The sequence below is a fragment of the Symphalangus syndactylus genome, chromosome X, assembly GCF_028878055.3.
Source record: "Symphalangus syndactylus isolate Jambi chromosome X, NHGRI_mSymSyn1-v2.1_pri, whole genome shotgun sequence".
In the NCBI taxonomy this organism is placed as follows: domain Eukaryota; kingdom Metazoa; phylum Chordata; class Mammalia; order Primates; family Hylobatidae; genus Symphalangus; species Symphalangus syndactylus.
The window spans coordinates 50,299,084-50,317,515 of NC_072447.2; the positions used below are offsets into that span (position 1 = coordinate 50,299,084).

Consider the following 18,432-nt stretch of genomic DNA (forward strand, 5'->3'; position numbering starts at 1 on the left):
CATTTTAATTATAAAGTTGAATTAGGATGAAATAAGCCTTATATTTATATAACTATAAAGCACATTAAAATCTACTTGAGTCATGTGCTTTTCATTGAAAAAATTATACATGATAGTAAAAGGTGTTTTCAAAAATATTTAGAAACATCTTTTAAACTTTTAATGTGAAATCTGTAAGCAAAACAAAATTTCAGAAGCGTAGCCTATCATTTACCAGTGTAAATAATAGTGGAAATATTAAGGAATGCATAATTGTTTACATCCTTTTACTTATTTATTTTTTGTTTAAGGTTTTATTTATTTATTATTTATTTATTTATGTCTGTTGCTCAGGTTGGAGGGCAGTGGTATGATCTCGGCTCACTGCAACCTCCACCTCCTGGGTTCAAGTGTTTCTTGTGTCTCAGCCTCCCAAGTAGCTGGGATTATAGGCATGTGCCACCACGCCCAGCTACTTTTTATATTTTTTGTAGAGATGGGGTTTCACCATGTTGGCCAGGCTGGTATCGAACTCCTGGGCTCAAGTTATTCACCCACCTTGGCCTCCCAAAGTGCTGGGATTACAAGCATGAGCCACTGTGCCTGGCCTATAGCCTTATTTTTTATGAAGCATTATACTCTGCCATCCTCACTTGGTTTGTTTAAACCAGTCTTTAAATAACATTTTCTACTCACCCCTACAATTACCTACAAATAGTTATTTGCTCAATAGGATCCTCAAAAGAAGCTTCAAATATCTACCCATTATAGATGCCTGAATTCAATTTTAGAGGGGACTACAGAAGTTTGTAAATTCTCTGGGTTTACTCTTTGCTTTTTTTGTAACCCTGATAAATACGTGCCTTGGTTTTCCTCTTCTTTCTTTGCTAGATTGCAAATGGAATTAATATTCTAAATGAAACTCTTATCTTTTCACATCTGACTAAAATTATTCAGTGCCATCTCTTACCTTCAAAATCAAAACCTAGTCCTTTGCCCATTTTTTAATAGGGATATCTAGATTTTAATTTCTTTTTTTTCTGTCGAGTTGTGTTTTCCTTATATTTTATGATATGGTTTGGCTATGTCCCCACCCAAATCTCATCTTGAATTGTAGCTCCCATAATTCCCATGTGTCATGGGTGGAACCTGGTGGGAGGTAGTTGAATCATGTGGGTGGGTTTTTCCCATGCTGTTCTCGTGATAATGAATAAGTCTCATGAGATCTGATGGTTTTATAAAGGGAAGTTCCCCTGCACATGTTCTCTCTGGCTTACCACCATGTAAGACATGTCTTTTGCCTTCCACCATGATAGTGACGCCTCCCCAGCCACATGGAGCTGTGTGTCCATTTAAAATCTTTTTCTTTATAAATTACGCAGTCTTGGGTGTGTCTTTATCAGCAGCATGAAAATAGACTAATACATTGTAGCTATTATCCTCATATCACCTATGTAATTTGCAAATATTTTGCCCATTCCTTAGGTTGCCTTTCATTTCATTGTTTGCTTTGCTGTGACCTCTGTGAACTCAAGGCCAGTAACATGTGAAGTTTGACACTGTTGACCTACCTTCTTAATGTTATTCACCCTTTATTTTATATTATTCTACATTTCCTGTTTCCTTGACATTAATTCCTTAACATTGGATTATCAAGTGATAATCAAACCTTGATTGTTACTTATCTGGTCCTTTTATTCCTCTAACCTTCTGATTTCAAGTTTCATGCATCAAAAGCATCCTTATTTCTGTATGACCTCCCACTTGGCAGTTTCCTGGCTTCAGGCTGTCATCTAAATACAAATACCAAATTCATACTTTTGTTCAAGATGTACATGATGTACATGTTAGCTCCAGCCCTTCATTTTCAACTCCTTGCTATACCACTCCACTTTGATAATCTGTTACTATAGACTAGACTCAGCATATTCTTTTAAATGTTTTCCTTGTTCAATTTTTCATTGGTGCTAGTAACTATTTTCATGATGCTTTGTATTTTTAAAAAGCTTTTTAATATACATTTCATTTGATTGCTGAAGGTTGAGACCTCTTTAACATGAAAGAGAAACTAAAAACTAGAGAACATAAATGAGATGTAGGTAAAATGCTATAGAATTTTATCAAATTAACAAAGTAGTAGAAAATAATTATATAATAAAGAAGACAAGAGATGTGGGACTTCCACAAAGGTGAAGCAAGAAGGTTTGTAAATTCATTTTTTTAAAGAAAAGCAATGAAAACACTGGCAAAAATGGTCAAAAATCAAATTTTTCAGTGATCTTGAAATCGAAGACTTGAAATAATCTGAGAAGTATATATTTAAGAAAAACTCAGAATTCTGGAAAGAGCAGGGTGGTTTGTGGCATTTTAACTTGAATTATTCTTATCCCTCTCTCTTTAGCTCTGCAATCTTGCAACTGTAGTAACTATGAAAAACCAGTAGCTTTGCAGTCAAAAGAAGAGACAGTGTATGGATTACTATTTGACCTTTTTCCAAGTTTGCTAGCAGCATCCCACTAGGAAGGTATTATCATTATTTGACTTGTCTCAGAGTTTGCTCTGATGGATAGGTCCTATCCTTACAGCATTTGTCAAAAATATTTAGCAGCAATGGTTTAACATTGCAGTTGTCTGAGGCTGCAATAACAATAGCAGCTAATAAGAGATTGGCTAAAACCTTGAAAGGAAGATCTGGAATATAAGATGCCCTTAGGGGATTTTAGAATCTCTGCTATATTCCTGGGAAACAAGCAGTCCGCACGGATGTTCAAGATTGTGTACATGCCTGAGAGAGTCCTAATTTTTCACCTCTGGCTGATACAGACACTGTGAGAGCTGAAAATTAAGGCTAAGTCAGAGTTTTAAACTACTTGAGTACTTAAAGTATACAACAACACATATACAGTACTCCTTGTCAAAGGATAGAAGATTTACTGGTTCTTTTACCGTTTATAGAAACCTGTGGCAAATTACTGCTGACCACAAAGCCAACTAAACAGAGCTTCAGTGGGCACATACTATAATGAATACAGACTTTACAGAATTAGTTCAGAAAAGTCATTAAACCATAAAAGAACAAAACAGCAAAAACAAGAACAATGAAAATAAACCATTAGGAGAGGATGATCTGATTTCCAAAGTGGCTGTATTACCTTACATAAAAAGTAGTTTTCAATAAGAAATTAATTATGAGATGAAGCAAAAGGACAAGGAAGCAAAGAAACAGGAAAGTATGACCAATGCACAAAAAATAAGCAATTGTTAGAAGCTGTCTCTAAGGGGACCTACACGTTGAATTACTAGACCAAGACTTTAAATAAGCCTTTGTAAGTATATGCAATGAACTAAAAGAAATCCCATCTAAAGAATTAATGAAAAGTATGACAATGATGTTTCAATAAATAGATCATATAAATATAGTTATAAAAATAATGAAAAAGACCAACATTCTGGTGTTGAAAAGTACAGTGAGAATTATTAATTATACAGCCTCAACAGTAGATGTAAGCTGGCAGAAGAAATAAGCATCAAACTTTAATATGAGTCAATACAGATTGTCTAGTCTGGGGAAGAGGAAAAAATAAAGAAAAATGAACAGAACTTTAGATATCCATGGGACAGCATCAAGCATACCAACGTATGACTTACAGTAGTTCTACAGAAGAGAAAGATAAAGGAAAAGAAATAGTTTTCAAAGAAATAAAGGCCAAAAAAGCCCCAGATTTTATTAAACTTTAAACTACATATCCAAAAAGCTCAACCAACTTAAAACAGCATCAATAAAAATAACTGTATAGGTGAATAGAATATACAACATAAATATATGCTAGACGTAACTGCTTTTTCTTCTAGGTCATTTAAAAGAAAAAATGGGGAGGGGGACAATATATCCAAATAGACACAGCCAAGAACTGCTGTTCCCACTGAGAGAGACAAAAATATCCAGTAAGCCAACATAATTAGAGCAGATCTTCAGAGGGAAAACACCAAGAGTGGATTGAGAGGCAACTCAGACTCTGAGGCTGAAGGAAGAGGAAGCTGGAAACCCTACATGGGGTACCTGAGTGCTAGAGATAGTTCCTGGCCCCAAACAACTTCTGGGGAAGGGGAGAGTGAAGGGACTACGGTACAGCTTATTCTCACTGCAGACCTTTAGGATACCAGCTACAGAGGATTCCATGTCCCCATGGATGTTTGAGCTGAGAAAGAGATCTTTTCAGAAAGTAGGCAGAGACAGGACTTCAGCTAACATGGAGCCAGGGGCTTTCCTGCATGAAGCAGCTCTGTTGGAGTGCAGCCATAAGTGTCCAGGCCCCAGGGATCCCCATCTCCCTTCTAGAAGCTCTAGCCCCAGCTGACTGCCAGGCCAAGAGAGAGCAAGGGCAGCTTCCAGATGGAACCAGGGCACATCTATTCTGTACGCCCTACTGCTAGCCAGGGCACCTGCCTGGCTGCCCCACAGGTGTGTGCACAATACAGCCTCCACTGTCCAGGCTGAGTGCTTTGCTCCAACTGAATACTTTCCTGGCAACCTGGGAACACTTCAGATCCCTGAGAGCAGCTGGAGCCTGACCCCGAGCTGTGGGCCTGTCATGATGCCTTAGGGTTGCATCATGCAGCTGAGGAGTCCTGAGCCAATATCTTTGGCCAGCACTCAAGTTGAAGAGGAGCCCCCAGTCTTAGAGCACTGAGAGCGGTGAGACACATTAGTCCATCAGCTGGTGTGGGAGTGGGACATTCCTATCTCTGCAAGGCCAGTCTAGAAACAGTGTGGCCTACCTGCCTGCTGCAGCCTCTGCCCAAGTGAGCCCCCTGGCCTGGAACGCCTAACAAAAGAAATGTGGGCGCAGTGCCAGTAATCAAATGGGGCTCCTCTAGGGCCCAGAAATCGACCTGGTGAGGGTGTCATCTCTTCCCCACCCTCTCCCACCACAGAGCACACATGCAAACATGAGAAAAAGTCATGTGGCTGTGTAAGAGCTCATCTACCAGTCATTATTCTTAAGCACCATCTACTGAATCACAGCCCAAAAGACAGCCCCCAAAATATTCTGCTAATATAAACCCCTGTGAAACCAAGGGCAAGAATTCAGCCTCAAATAAATATTGTTTCTGAAAACATCCACAAACAAAGCAAACTGACTATACCCAAATTACACCACAATTAAAGGAAAACCGTCCCTCCCAGATAAGAAAGAATCAATGCAAGAACTTTGACAATTCAAAAACCAGAGTGTCTTCTTACCTCCAAATGAGCCCACCAGGTCTCCAGGAATGGTTCTTAACCAGACTGAAATGACTGAAATTACAGAAATAGAATTCAGAATCTGGAGGGCAAGGAAACTTGCCGACATTCAGGAGAAAGTTGAAACCCAATGGAAGGAATCCAGTAAAATGATCCAGGAGCTGAAAAGTGAAATAACCATTTTAAGAAAAAAACCAAACTGAACGTCTGGAACTGAGAAATTTACTACAAGAATTTCATAATGCAAATGGAGGTATTAACAGCAGAATAGACCAAGCTGAGGAAAGAAGTTCATAGCTGAAAGATGTTCTTTGAATCAACTCAGTCAGACAAAAATAAAGAAAAAAGAATTTTAAAAGTTGAACAAAACCTCTGATAAAAATTAGATTATATAAAGAGACAAAGCTTATGACTCATTGGCATTCGTGAGAGGAGAGAAAGTAAGCAACATGGAAAATATATTTGAGGATATAGTCCATAAAAATTTTCCTAATCTTGCTAGAGAGGTTGACAAGCAAATTAAAGAAATACAGAGAACCCTGGCTAGATACTATACAAGACAACTATCCCAAAGGCACATGCTCATCAGATTCACTAAGGTCAATGTGAAAGAAAAAGTCCTAAAGGCAGGTAAAGTGAAAGGTCAGGGCACATAGAAAGGACACCTGATCGTCTACCAATAGATCCTTCAGCAGAAACCTTACAAACCAGAAGAAATTGGTGGTAGTGGTGGGCTATTTTCTGCATCCTTAATGAAAAGAAATTCCAACCAAGAATTTTATGTCCCACCCAACAAAGCTTCATAAGTGGAGGGATAAAATCTTTCTCAAATAATCAAATGCTGAGGGAATTTGTTACTACTAGACGAGACTGACAAGAAGTCCTTTAGGGAGTGCTAAACATAGAATTGAAAGGACACCTGCTTCCACAAAAACACACAGCCCATAGACATTATAAAACAACGGTGCAAACAAGGCTCCATAATTACCAGCTAACAACATGATGATAGTGTCAAAATTTCACATATCAGTACTGACCCTAAATGTAATTGGACTAAAAACCCCACTTAGAAAACACAGAGTGGAAACCTAGATTAAATGACAAGACCCAATTGACTGCTGTCTTCAAGAGACCCATCTCACATGTAGCAATACCCACAGGCTCAAAGTAAAAAGGATGGAAAAGGATTTACCTGCAAAACAAAAGGAAAAAAAGAGTACAAGTCTCTATTCTTATATCAGATAAAATAGAGTTTAAACCAACAACAATTCAGAAGGACCAAAAAAGGCATTACGTTATGATAAAGGGTGCAAGTCAACAAAAAACAACTATATATATATATATATATATTCAATATTCGAGCATCCAGATTCATGAAACAAGTTCTTTTTGATGTTCCAAAGACATAGACAGCCACATAATAATAGTGGGAGACTTCAACACCCCACTGACAGCATTAGACAGATCATCAAGTCAGAAAATTTAAAAAGAATTCCTGAACTTAAAAGAAGTCCTGAACTTAAAATTCACACTTGTCTAATTGGACCTAATAGGAAGCTATACAATGGTCCACCAAACAATCACAGAAAATACTTTCTTTTCATCTGCACATAGAACATATTTTAAGATTGACCACATGTTCAGTAATTAAAGCAAGAATCAGTACATTAAAAAACAAAACAAAACTCATGCCCAGCACATTGTCAGATCACAGTGCAATAGTAATAAAAATTAATATCAAGAAGATTTCTCAAAACCACACACATACATGGAAATTAAATAACTTGCGCCTGAATAACTGCTGGATGAACTTAAAAATTAAACCAGACATCAAACATTATTTGAAACTAATAAAACTTGAGGCATAACTTATAAAAATCTCTGGGATACAGCTAAAGCGATGTTAAAAGTTTACAGCACTAAAAGCCTTCATAAAGAAGTTAGAAAAAGCTCAAATTAACAATTTAACTTTCCACCTAGTGAAACTAGAAAAAAATAACAGACCAACCCCAAAGCTAGTATTATAAAAGAAAGAATTAAAATTAGAGAAGAACTAAATGATATTGAGACACATAAATCCATACAAAGGATCAATAAAATCAAGTGTTGGCTCTTAAAAAAATAAACAAGATAGAAAGTGCACTAGCTAGATTAACACAGGAATAAAGAAAAGAAGATGCAAATAAGAACAATTAGAAATGATGAAGACATTACAGTGGATCCCACGGAAATACAAAAGATCCTCAGAGACTATTGTGATCAACTCTATGCACACAGATTTAAAAATCTAAAGGAAATTGATAAATTACTGGAAACACACAACCTCCCAAGATAAAACCAGAATGTGAAGACCTGAACAGACTAATAACATGTTCCAAAATTGAATCAGTAATAAAAACCCCTACCAACCAAAAAAGCCCTGAACCAGATAGATTCACAGCCGAATTATATCAGACAAAGAATTAGTACCAATCCTACTGAAACTATTCCAAAAAATTGAGGAGGGGCTTCTCCCTAACTCATTATATACATCCAGCATTAACCTGATGCCAAAATCTGGCAGAGACACAACAAAAAAGGGTAACTTGAGGCCAATATCCCTGATGAAAGTACACACAAAAATCCTCAAAAAAAAAATAGCAAACCAAATGCAGAAGCACATTAAAAAGTCAATACAGCAGGATCAAGTAAGCATTACTCCTGGCATGTAAGTCTGGTTCCACGTACACAAATCAATAAATGTCATTCACTCATTATAAGAATTGAAAGCAAAAATCATTTGGTCATCTTAATAGATGCAGAAAAAGCTTTTGATAAAATCCAGCATCTCTTCATGGGAAACACCTTCAAGATACTAGGTATCAAAGGATCATACCTAAAAATAATAAAATCCGTCTATGACAGACCCACAGCCAACATCATAATGAAAGCAAAAGCTGGAAGCATTCACCTTGAGTACTAGAAAAAGCCAAGGATGCCAAATTTCACCACTCCTGTTTAACATAGTAGTGGAAGATCTAAACAGAGCTATCAGGCAAAAGAAAGAAATAAAAGGCATCCAAATGACAAAAGAAGAATTTAAACCATGTCTTTTTGCAGACAATATGGTTCTACACCTAGAAAACTCTAAAGACTGCCAAATGGCTCCAAGAAATTATAAAAAAACTTTAATAAAGTTTTAGAATAAACAAATAGATGTATGAACATCAGTAGCATTTCTATCCACCAGCAATGTTCAAGCTGAGACCCAAATCAAGAACACATTCCAATTTACCATAGCCACAAAAAGTTAAAATATCCAGGAAGACAGCTAAGCAAGGAGGTAGAAGATCTCTGCAAGGGAAAATGTGAAACACGCTCTAAGGGTACAGTAACCAAAACAGCATAGTACTGATGCAAAAACAGACACATAGACCAATGGAACAGAATAGAAAACTCAGAAATAAACCCACATATCTACGATCATCTGATCTTCAAAAAACCCTACAAAAACAAGCAATAGTAAAAGGACTTCCTATTCAATAAATGGTGCTGAGATAACTGTCTATCCATATGCAGAAGAATGAAACTGGATCCCTATCTTTCACTGTATACAAAAATTAACTCAAGATTGATTAACAATTTAAAGGTAGGACCTCAAACTATTAAAATCCTGGATTTTATTAGCTTGAGCACCTTTGTCAACATCAGCCTTGGCAAGGAAATTACGACTAAGTACCCAAAAGTAAATTGCAACAAATCAAAAATTTAATTAAGGATCTAATTAAATTAAAGAGCATCTGCATAGCAAAATAAATTATCAACAAAACAAAGACATCCTACAGAATGGTAGAAAATATTCACAATCTGTTCATCCAACAAAGGTCTAAAACCCAGAATCTATAAGGAACTTAAATCAGCAAGATTAAAAGAAATAAGCCTGTTAAAAATATGCACAGGACATGAATAAACACTTCTGAAAAGAAGACATACAAATGTCCAACAAACATATGAAAAAATGATCATCATCACTAATCATCAGAGAAACACAAACCAAAACCAAAATGTCATACCATCTGTATTAGTCCGCTGCTATAAAGAACTGCCCAAGACTGGGTAATTTATAAAGGAAATAAGCTTAATTGACTCACAGTTCTGCATGGCTTGGGAGGCCTCAGGAAGCTTACAATCATGGCAGAAGGCACCTCTTCACAGGGTGGTAGGAGGGAGAGGAACAAGCAGGGGAAATGCCAGATGCTTATAAAACCATAAGATCTCATGAGAATTCACTCACTATCATGAGAACAGCATGGGAAACCACCCTCATGATCCAGTTATCTCCACCTGGTCCCGCCTTTGATATGTGGGGATTATGGGGATTATGGGGATTACAATGGAAGATGAGATTTTGGGTGGGGACACAGCTAAACCATATCACCATCTCACACTAGTCAGAATGGCTGTTATTAAAAAGTCAAATAATAACAGATGTTGGAGAGGCTGAGAGAAAAGGGAATGCTTATACACTGTTGTTGGGAATGTAAATTGGTTCAGCCACTTTGGATAGCATTTTGGAGATTTTTTAAATAACTTAAAACTGAGCTACCATTCAACCCAGCAATTTCATTATTAGATATATACCCAAAAGAAAACAAATCACTCTACCAAAAAGACACATGCACTCATATGTTCATTGCAGTACTATTCACAGTAGCAAAGACTTGGAAGCTACCCAGGTGCCCATCAGTGATGGATTGGATAAAGAAAATGTGGTACATATATACTATGGAATACTACACATTCATAAAAAGGAACAGCATCATGTCCTTTGCAGCAACATCGTTGTAGCTGGAGTCTAGAATTCCAAACAAAGTAATGCAGTAACAGAAAACCAAATACTGCAATTTGTCACTTACAGGTGGCAGCTAAACTTTGAATACACATGGACATAGAGATAGGAACAATAGGTACACAAACTATTAGATGAGGAAGGGAAGGGGGGGGCACGTGTTGAAAAAGTACCTATTAGGTGCTGTGCCTGCTACTTGAGTGACAAGATCCATAACCTAAACCTCAGCATCATGCAATATACCCGTGTAACAAACCTGTACAGGTAACCCCTGTATCTAAAATAAAAATTGAAATTATTAAAAAAACTGAAAATAATTATATAAATGTCTTGGCAGGCTTAAAATGTATAAGGATGTAATTGGTATGAAAGTAGTAACATACAGGAAGACTAGAAGGGTAGGAGCACACTGGAAGAATATTTCTGTATGCTACTGAAATTAGAATTATTACAAAGCAAGTTGTTTCAAAATAAGATGCTAGTTATAAAACCCAAGACATCTTAGAAAATAACTCAAAAATAGAGTAAAATATATGAAAAGGAATTTAAGTGACACATTAGAAAATATTTTACTCAAAATCTGACAGTAATGGAAGATTACAGGAACAAAGGTGACATAAGATATATAGATAATAGGAAAATGGCTGATTTCAGTTTTCTTGTCTGCATTATATGTAAATTGTCTAAACACTCAAATATCAGAAATTGGAAGAATGTATTTTTAAAGAAAAGTTCAACTTTAGGCTGCTTATATTAGACCCATTTTAAATAAAATGACAAAAATAGTTTGAAAGTAAAAGATATACCATGAACATAGTATCTAAAATAGAGCTGAAGTGGCTGGAGTATTTCAGAAATCAAATGACTTGAGACCTAAAATTATTACTGCATATGAAGAGACATTTTATAAAGATAAAAGTGTCAATCTGTCAGGAATATATACCAATTATAAGTATATACATGTATATGTATGTGTGTATATATATTATATATTATATACATATATGTATTATGTATTATATTTATTATGTATTATATATATCGTATATGTATTATGTATTATATACACACTATCAGATCTGCAGTTACCTATAAAAGATAATTCAAAAACAAGAATTATGTAGTATTAACATGAAATATTTTTCTATGCTTTCTTTATAATATGTGTGTATGTATATTATAACATATATGCACATATATTATAAAGAAAGCATAGAAAAATATTTTAAAATATCTATAAATGTGTGTATATGTTATAATATATATACACACATATTATAAAGATATTTTAAAAATATTTTTAAACATATAAAATATATATGTTATAATATATATACACACATATTATATCTCACACACACACACACACACACACATAAACAACAACAGAGCCTGCAAAGACATGAAGCAAAACCAACAGAATTTAAGAAGTCATAAACAACAATGTTAGTTGGAGGTTTAAATATCCCACTGTCAATAATGGGTAGATTAACTAGCCAGTAGATCAACATAGATATAGAAGACTTGCAAAAATCAATGAGATCTAATAGATATCTGTGGAACATTCCATGTAATAACAGCAGAATAAATATTCTTCTCAAGCATACGTGGAATATTTTCCCAGATAGACTATGTCTTACAACATAAAATAAACCTTAATAAATTTAAAAGTGATGTAATGTACAGTATGATTTTTGACAACCACGGAATTAAATTAGAAGTCAAAAATGGAAATAAATTTGGGAAATCCTTGAATATGTGGAATTTAAAACAACATACTCCTAAATAACCAATAAGTCAAAGAAGAAATCACAAGGGAAAATAGAAAATGGTATGAGTGAAAATGAAGACATAATTGACCAAAATTTAGGAGGTGCACCTAAAGCAGTGCTTAAAGGGAAATTTGTAGTTGTGTATACCTGTAGTAAAAAAAGAAGAAAGATGTTAAGTTAGTTACCTAACTTTGTATCTTAAGTAACTAGAAAAACGAGCAAATGAAAGACAAGGCAAGCACAAAGAGGCAGTAAGAGGGAGTAGAGTAAAATAAAATGATATGGAAAATAAATCAATAGAGAAAACCAATAAAAACAAAAGTTATTTGAAAAGGTCAGTAAATAAGCTAATTTACCTTGAGTGACAGAAAACAAGAGAATACTCAGACTACTGAATTAAGAAATGAATATGGAGACACCACTATCTACCTGAAGAAATAATAATTAGAGATAAATACTGAGAAAACCTGTATGCCCATAAATTTGATAATTTGGAAAAAAAACTGACCAATTTATAGAGTTACAAAAACTACTGAGCTGACTCAAGAAGGAATAGAAATATGATGCACCTACAACAAGTAGAGAATTAGCATTTGTAAGACTTCCCACAAAGAAAACACAGTCTTAGATGGCTTTAATAGTGGATTTTACTCACAGTTGAAGAACTAATATTAATGTTTCACAAACACTTCTAAAAAATGAAAGAGAAGTAAACATATTCTAACTTCCACTTTGAGACCAATATTATTACCTAGATAATAAATCCAGACAGAGGCATCATGGAAAATGAAAACTACAGATCAATTTTCCTTAGGATTATAGCCGAAATACTGTCAACAAAATATTAGAAAACTGAATTCAACAACATTTAAAAATGATTATACACCAACATAGAATATATGGAATTTTATTATCAGAGTCTATGGCGATATATGGACTTTCCCTACACTACTGGAGTGTTTGAAGATTCCTAGAAAAGAGAATTCAAAAACAAGTGTTGGTGAGGATGTGGTTAAAGGAAAACTCTTTTAAACTGTTGGTGAGAGTGTAAATTAGTACAGCCATTAAGAAAAACGTTATGAAGTTTCATCCAAGAATTAAAAATAGAATTATCATATGATTCTGTAATTCCACTGCTGGGTATATTTTCAAAAGAGTTGAAATCTCTATGTCAAAGAAATATCTGCACTTTCTTGTTCATTGCAGCATTATTCACAATAGCCAAGATATGGACTGAACCTGTGTCCATCAACAAATGAATGGATAAAGAAAATGTGATATATACACAATGAAATACTATTCAGTCTTAAAACAGAAGGAAATCCTGTCATTTGTGACATGGATGAACCTGGAGGCCATTATGTTGAGTGAAGTAAGCCAGGCACAGAAAAGCAAATATTGCATGATCTCAATTATATGTGGAATCTAAAAAAGTTCAGTTCATGGAAGTGGAGAATAGAATGGTGGTTATCAGGGGCTGATGAGGGGAGTCGTTGGAGAGATGTGAATGAAAGGACACAAAATTTCAGTTAGATAGAAGAAATAAGTTCAAAAGAATTATTAGATCTTGTGTACAACATGGTTACGATAATTATAACAATGTATTGCATTCTTGAAAAGAGCTGAGAGAATAGATTTTTTGTTCACAAAAATGATAACTATGTGAGATAATGCATAGATTAATTAGTTTGATTTAGCCATTTCACAATGTATACATATATCAAAACATCATGTTGTACATTATATACAATTTCTCATCCATTAAAAGTATGAAAAAGTTTTTAAAAGTATGCTAAATAAAAAAGTCAGTGACAAAAGTCCACATAGTACTGTTTAATTTCATTACTAATAATTGTTCATAATAGGCTCATATGTAGAGACACAAAGTAGATTATTGTTTCCCTGAGCAGTGGGGAGTAGGAAGATATAAGCACCCAGTAAACTGAAAGTTGGGTTTAGCCAGGGTGTGGTCAAATGCTGCTTAAATATTTTTTATTTGTTTTATTAATATTGATGTAGAAACTTATTGAAACAGTTCATCTCTTTTGTATATCAAACTGCCTAAAGACAATTGTGCATGATTGATGAGAGCTATTCAGACTTTCTAAGCATCAATGATCTTGATATAAGTAGTAACAGAATATAAGCATTATTTTCTTTGTAAGAATAATTTCCTTTGTTCCATTTTTAAATAGGTTTGTTCTTAGATTTCTCTTCTACTGGATGTAGAATTTTTCTGGCTTGCTGTTTTTTAAAAAAGTGAATGATTTTATTGGGAGTATTTAAATTAAATTTCAGTTTGTTCTATGCTTTAACTTGTTACAGTAATTTCATGTAGTGTAATGTACTAAAGCATAGAAAAAATTTTATGTTGATACTACATAATTCTTGTTTTTGAATTATCTCTTATAGGTAACTGCAGATCTTCCGATAGTGTGGGGAAATCCACAAATTTCCGTGCACCCTTATAAAGAAATTCTGTACCTGATTCATGTGCGCCCTTGGAAACGTATATTGAAAGGTATAAAATCCATTAATAAAATATTAGTCATTTTCCTACTACACTAGGATGGAAATATGATGAGACAAATAGAAATGCAATTTGTATTTCCACTTTCTATTAAATGACTCAGAAGAAAATTTAATTTTATATTTCAGTCATTAGCTTTCTAAATAATCAGGGCTTTGACGCATACATTTTATGTCTAGTGCTGTATTATCTTGGCCATTTATTCAAATTTATTTGTGGAACAAATTTCTGTAAATGAAAATATTTAATTAAGAGTATTTACATTTAAAATGTGATAAATACTTTCAAATAGTTATACCTGTGTGTCAACCCAATGACATTTTAAGAGAATGTTTATTTACAGGACTGGATATTATTAAAACATTCACATGCACTTACTTGATATATGAAAAATAAGTTAAAGATTTGATATATGTGAATTTTTTTTCCTTTATCTTCCCTTGTCTGTCATAAAGTATTTATTTATGCAGATTTCCCCAATGGTCCCAGAACAGAATTACTTACATGGGAATAGGAGGGAGAGGTATTCCTGTTACTTTTTGAAGGGAGAGGGGTAAGAAGTGATAGAAAAGTAATAGCTAGTACTGAGGGATTATGATTCATCAAAAGAATAAGTTGTCCTATTTGAGAGAAAATTAAATTCCCTATGGTAGTTGGATACTGTTGAGGAAATTATTATAATGTAGGTAAGTGGATACAACTTTAGAAGTGTAGAAAGTATATACATATACACATATTCTTTCTGCACTTACATATGTAGTGGTATCTACTGCTCCTTGGATGTACTAGCCTCTCATCCCTGCTTACCTCAACAAAGTGTTTGAGGGAAGGATTTATATCTAATATAGAAGTGATAGCTGCTGCAAAGAAGAAAGTGCAGAGAGCATACTGGATGCCTATGCTATTAAAAAGCAGAAGGGAAATTTCAGAGTGCCAACCACAATGATCCAATTATTACCACTGTAATAGAATTTATGTAGGAAGCAACAGCTGCCCATCCCCACTCCCTGCTTCTAGTGTGCTTAACCTCAAATGCCGACATAGCAAAAATTGTTCGCATCTTCTGAAATCTTCCCCTTGTTTTTGAGATGTTTAGATTTACAAACCCCATTAATAAGTCCTCATTTGATAGGTAGATTTGAGCTATAATGTCTCTAGTCCAAACATTTCAATAAAGTAACATATTTTACTATTTTTTAGGTAATCCATAAGAAGTGAATTGATTTAAAGAAGTTTAAATTTTAGTTTTCATTTTAATTGTCATTGACAGTCCTAGTAGTAGTTGGTATATTTTCCTTAATTTTAGAGCTTTAACTAGTCTTTCGTAAAAGGCAGCAAGTCATTCAGAATTGGCATAATTAGTTTTGATAAAACATAGTGAATTTCAGTTTCCTGTTCTATAGAAAGCAGTGAGTTCTACTACTTATGAGAAGAAACACATAAGAAACCACACACCGTGAAACATCATTGAATTCGGAATGTTTGTAACTACCGCAAAGCCCCTGGTCTGTGAATCAAACTCTTAAAGTTATTGGAATAGACTTACAAAAAATTAAATAATTAGATTTGGCAGGCCTTTCCTTTGTGTAATCTTTTTTGTTGTTGTTGGTTTTAGCAGCTTTTGTGACACCACAATATTTCGATACATATTTTTACTATTCAGATATGGACTATTAACATGTTGGTTTGAAAGAATTTAGAACGTATTTGGTGAAGTTAAATGCAGCTCAGGATACATTGTTAAGTGAGGATGAATTAGGTTAATGTTTCTGGCTATACAAACCATTTTAGAGGCTTCATAATTTTGAAAAATATTTACAAGACGTGATCATGTTAGCTGTTCCCAGGGCAGCGCCTTAGAGTTAAATTAATTGTCCCATTATGCTTTGGAAAAAACAGCCTGTAAAAGGGAGCCTAGCTCTAATTTTTACTGATACTACTATTGGAAGACTTAAACTATAGATTAAACAGTATAAATACAATTGCTTCTGAACAGCTGCTAACTAGTATGAAGTGATATAAAGAAAACTAGATTATAAAAATTTCACACATATGAGAATTTTCCTGCTTTTGCTGGTTAAAGAACCATATCCATGTATGTGTGCATGCATGTGTACACACATGTGTGTATGTATCAGATACTTTTAAAAATTTTGTGTTCATTTTCAATTCTGTTCTTGATTATATAATAATTATTTACTAAAGACCTATAATTTGGAAAGCCTTTATAAACATAGTAGTTATGAACAAAGCTGACATTCAACTAATTATGCTTTGTTTATTGAAATATTGTAACAACTGATCTTTTCTTATATGTTGGCAAATATTCAGTTGTTTGAGCTCCACTATCAAATAACTTTTGCCAGTCCAGACACCACAGCCCCTCACCCAGAACTCTTGGAACCTCCCAACAATTTAGCAGCTACTAAAGTGTTAACACATAAAGCATCAGGATGCCTCAGGACCTAGATCAGGTGTCCTTTCTGGTTGGTCAGTATTGGGATAAAAGTTTTTAAATTATTTTGGATATTACCACTATATCTAAATATGAATACATGTAGCTCCTTCATCCTGAGAATTCACATCTGGTGGTGGAAACAGGTATCCATAAATCATCTCAATCAAGGTATGCTTTGATATATCTAAAGTTTAGTTATAGCACTGGGGAGCCTGATGGAAGGAAATATTAATCCCAACAATGGGGGTCTGAGAGGGCTTCACAGGGGATGGTGGGTTTTATCTGAACCTTGAAGGATATGGCAGGAAACTTTCCAGCAGGAGAAATAACCTTACTGAAAACACAGAGAAGACAGTTTCTGTAAATTAAAAAGTGAGGGTGTGTTTGGAGTGCATGTGTGAGGTAGGGAATGCAGAGTGACATACATTTAGCAATGCAGGTAGACATTTTAGGGCAGAGTTTTGTTTTACTTATTGCACTGGGAGCCATTGAAGATTGCTGAGGAGGCAAGAGGTATGAGTCAACTGAGTTTGAAAAAGAGAAATCTGGAGGTAACATAGAAAACAGACAGGAGGGGTGAGATAGGCCAGTAAGATCTGGGAGATCATTTAGGGGTCTTTGACAATATCCAAGGTAATCAGTTCTGTGTACCCACTCCCAAAAGCAAACCCTAAGGCAAGAGTTTAATTGCAAGTAGTTAATCTGAGAGGTGATCAGGAGAATCACACTAAGTAAATGGGGAAGTGAGATGCTGGAGGGAGAAAGCCAATAAGTAAGCAAGCTAGTTATCAGATTACTGCTGAAAACTGAGGGACCTCACTGGGACCTTCAGAAAGAATTGTCCTACTGAAGGGCAAGGGAGTTGGAGTATTTATCTGTTAATCCCTAATTGATTAAAGTTTTCTCTTAGGTCAGAGATCTGTAACAGTGAGTTCCCACAGGCAAAGAGTTGTAGGAAACCACTGGTGTGTATAGGAACTCTCTGCAGGGGGGATTTTTGTGAGGGCACTGACAGCATGTACTAATGTTATACCAATATTATATTTGGTATGTTTGTTGATAGAAAGAAATGTTGGGAACTGGATGGATTTGGAATTTTCAAGGCAGCCTGCAGTGATCTATGATCATGTTCCAAGTGTGCCTGTGTGGAGGTTTGTTTTAAATGCCTATTTGGCCATGGAATCAAAAGTGAAGATGGACCATTCTAAATCAGAGTTAGGGCAGAACAAACTAGGCAATGATAATGAATTAAGAAACAGAGGGACAGCTTCAAGAGAAATAAAGAGGGAAAATGGTGCTGTAAAAGGTTGAGTTTCCAGGAAATCAGATTCCGAGATAGGAGGTTAGAATGCAGGACATTTATTAGGGAAAGTGTTATGAGCAACACTTGTGGGAAAAAAAAGGTAAGAAAGTATATTTAGCGGGGGTAGAAACTGAGCTTTGGCGAAGGCCCACTGAAGGCTTCAGCCAACTCATTAAGGCCCCTGAAGCTGGGATGGCCCTTCAGCGTTGTCCCGAGTTGGGAGAAAGAGACTAGACCTTCACAGTACTGTGCTGATCAGTCATTGAAAGCGGGCTACATGTGGAAGGAGGTTTGACCTTGAGTGAAGCTCTTATTTT

The 18,432-nt window shown here is 35.0% G+C and overlaps 1 protein-coding gene across 1 annotated transcript in view; it reads left to right on the plus strand.

Annotated features, from left to right (window-relative positions):
- Positions 1-18,432, plus strand: part of CFAP47 (cilia and flagella associated protein 47) — a 455,521-nt gene that overhangs the window by 299,496 nt on the left and 137,593 nt on the right. The window contains 1 exon segment of the mRNA XM_063634578.1: positions 14,237-14,345. Within this exon segment, the coding sequence (XP_063490648.1) occupies positions 14,237-14,345 (109 nt within the window).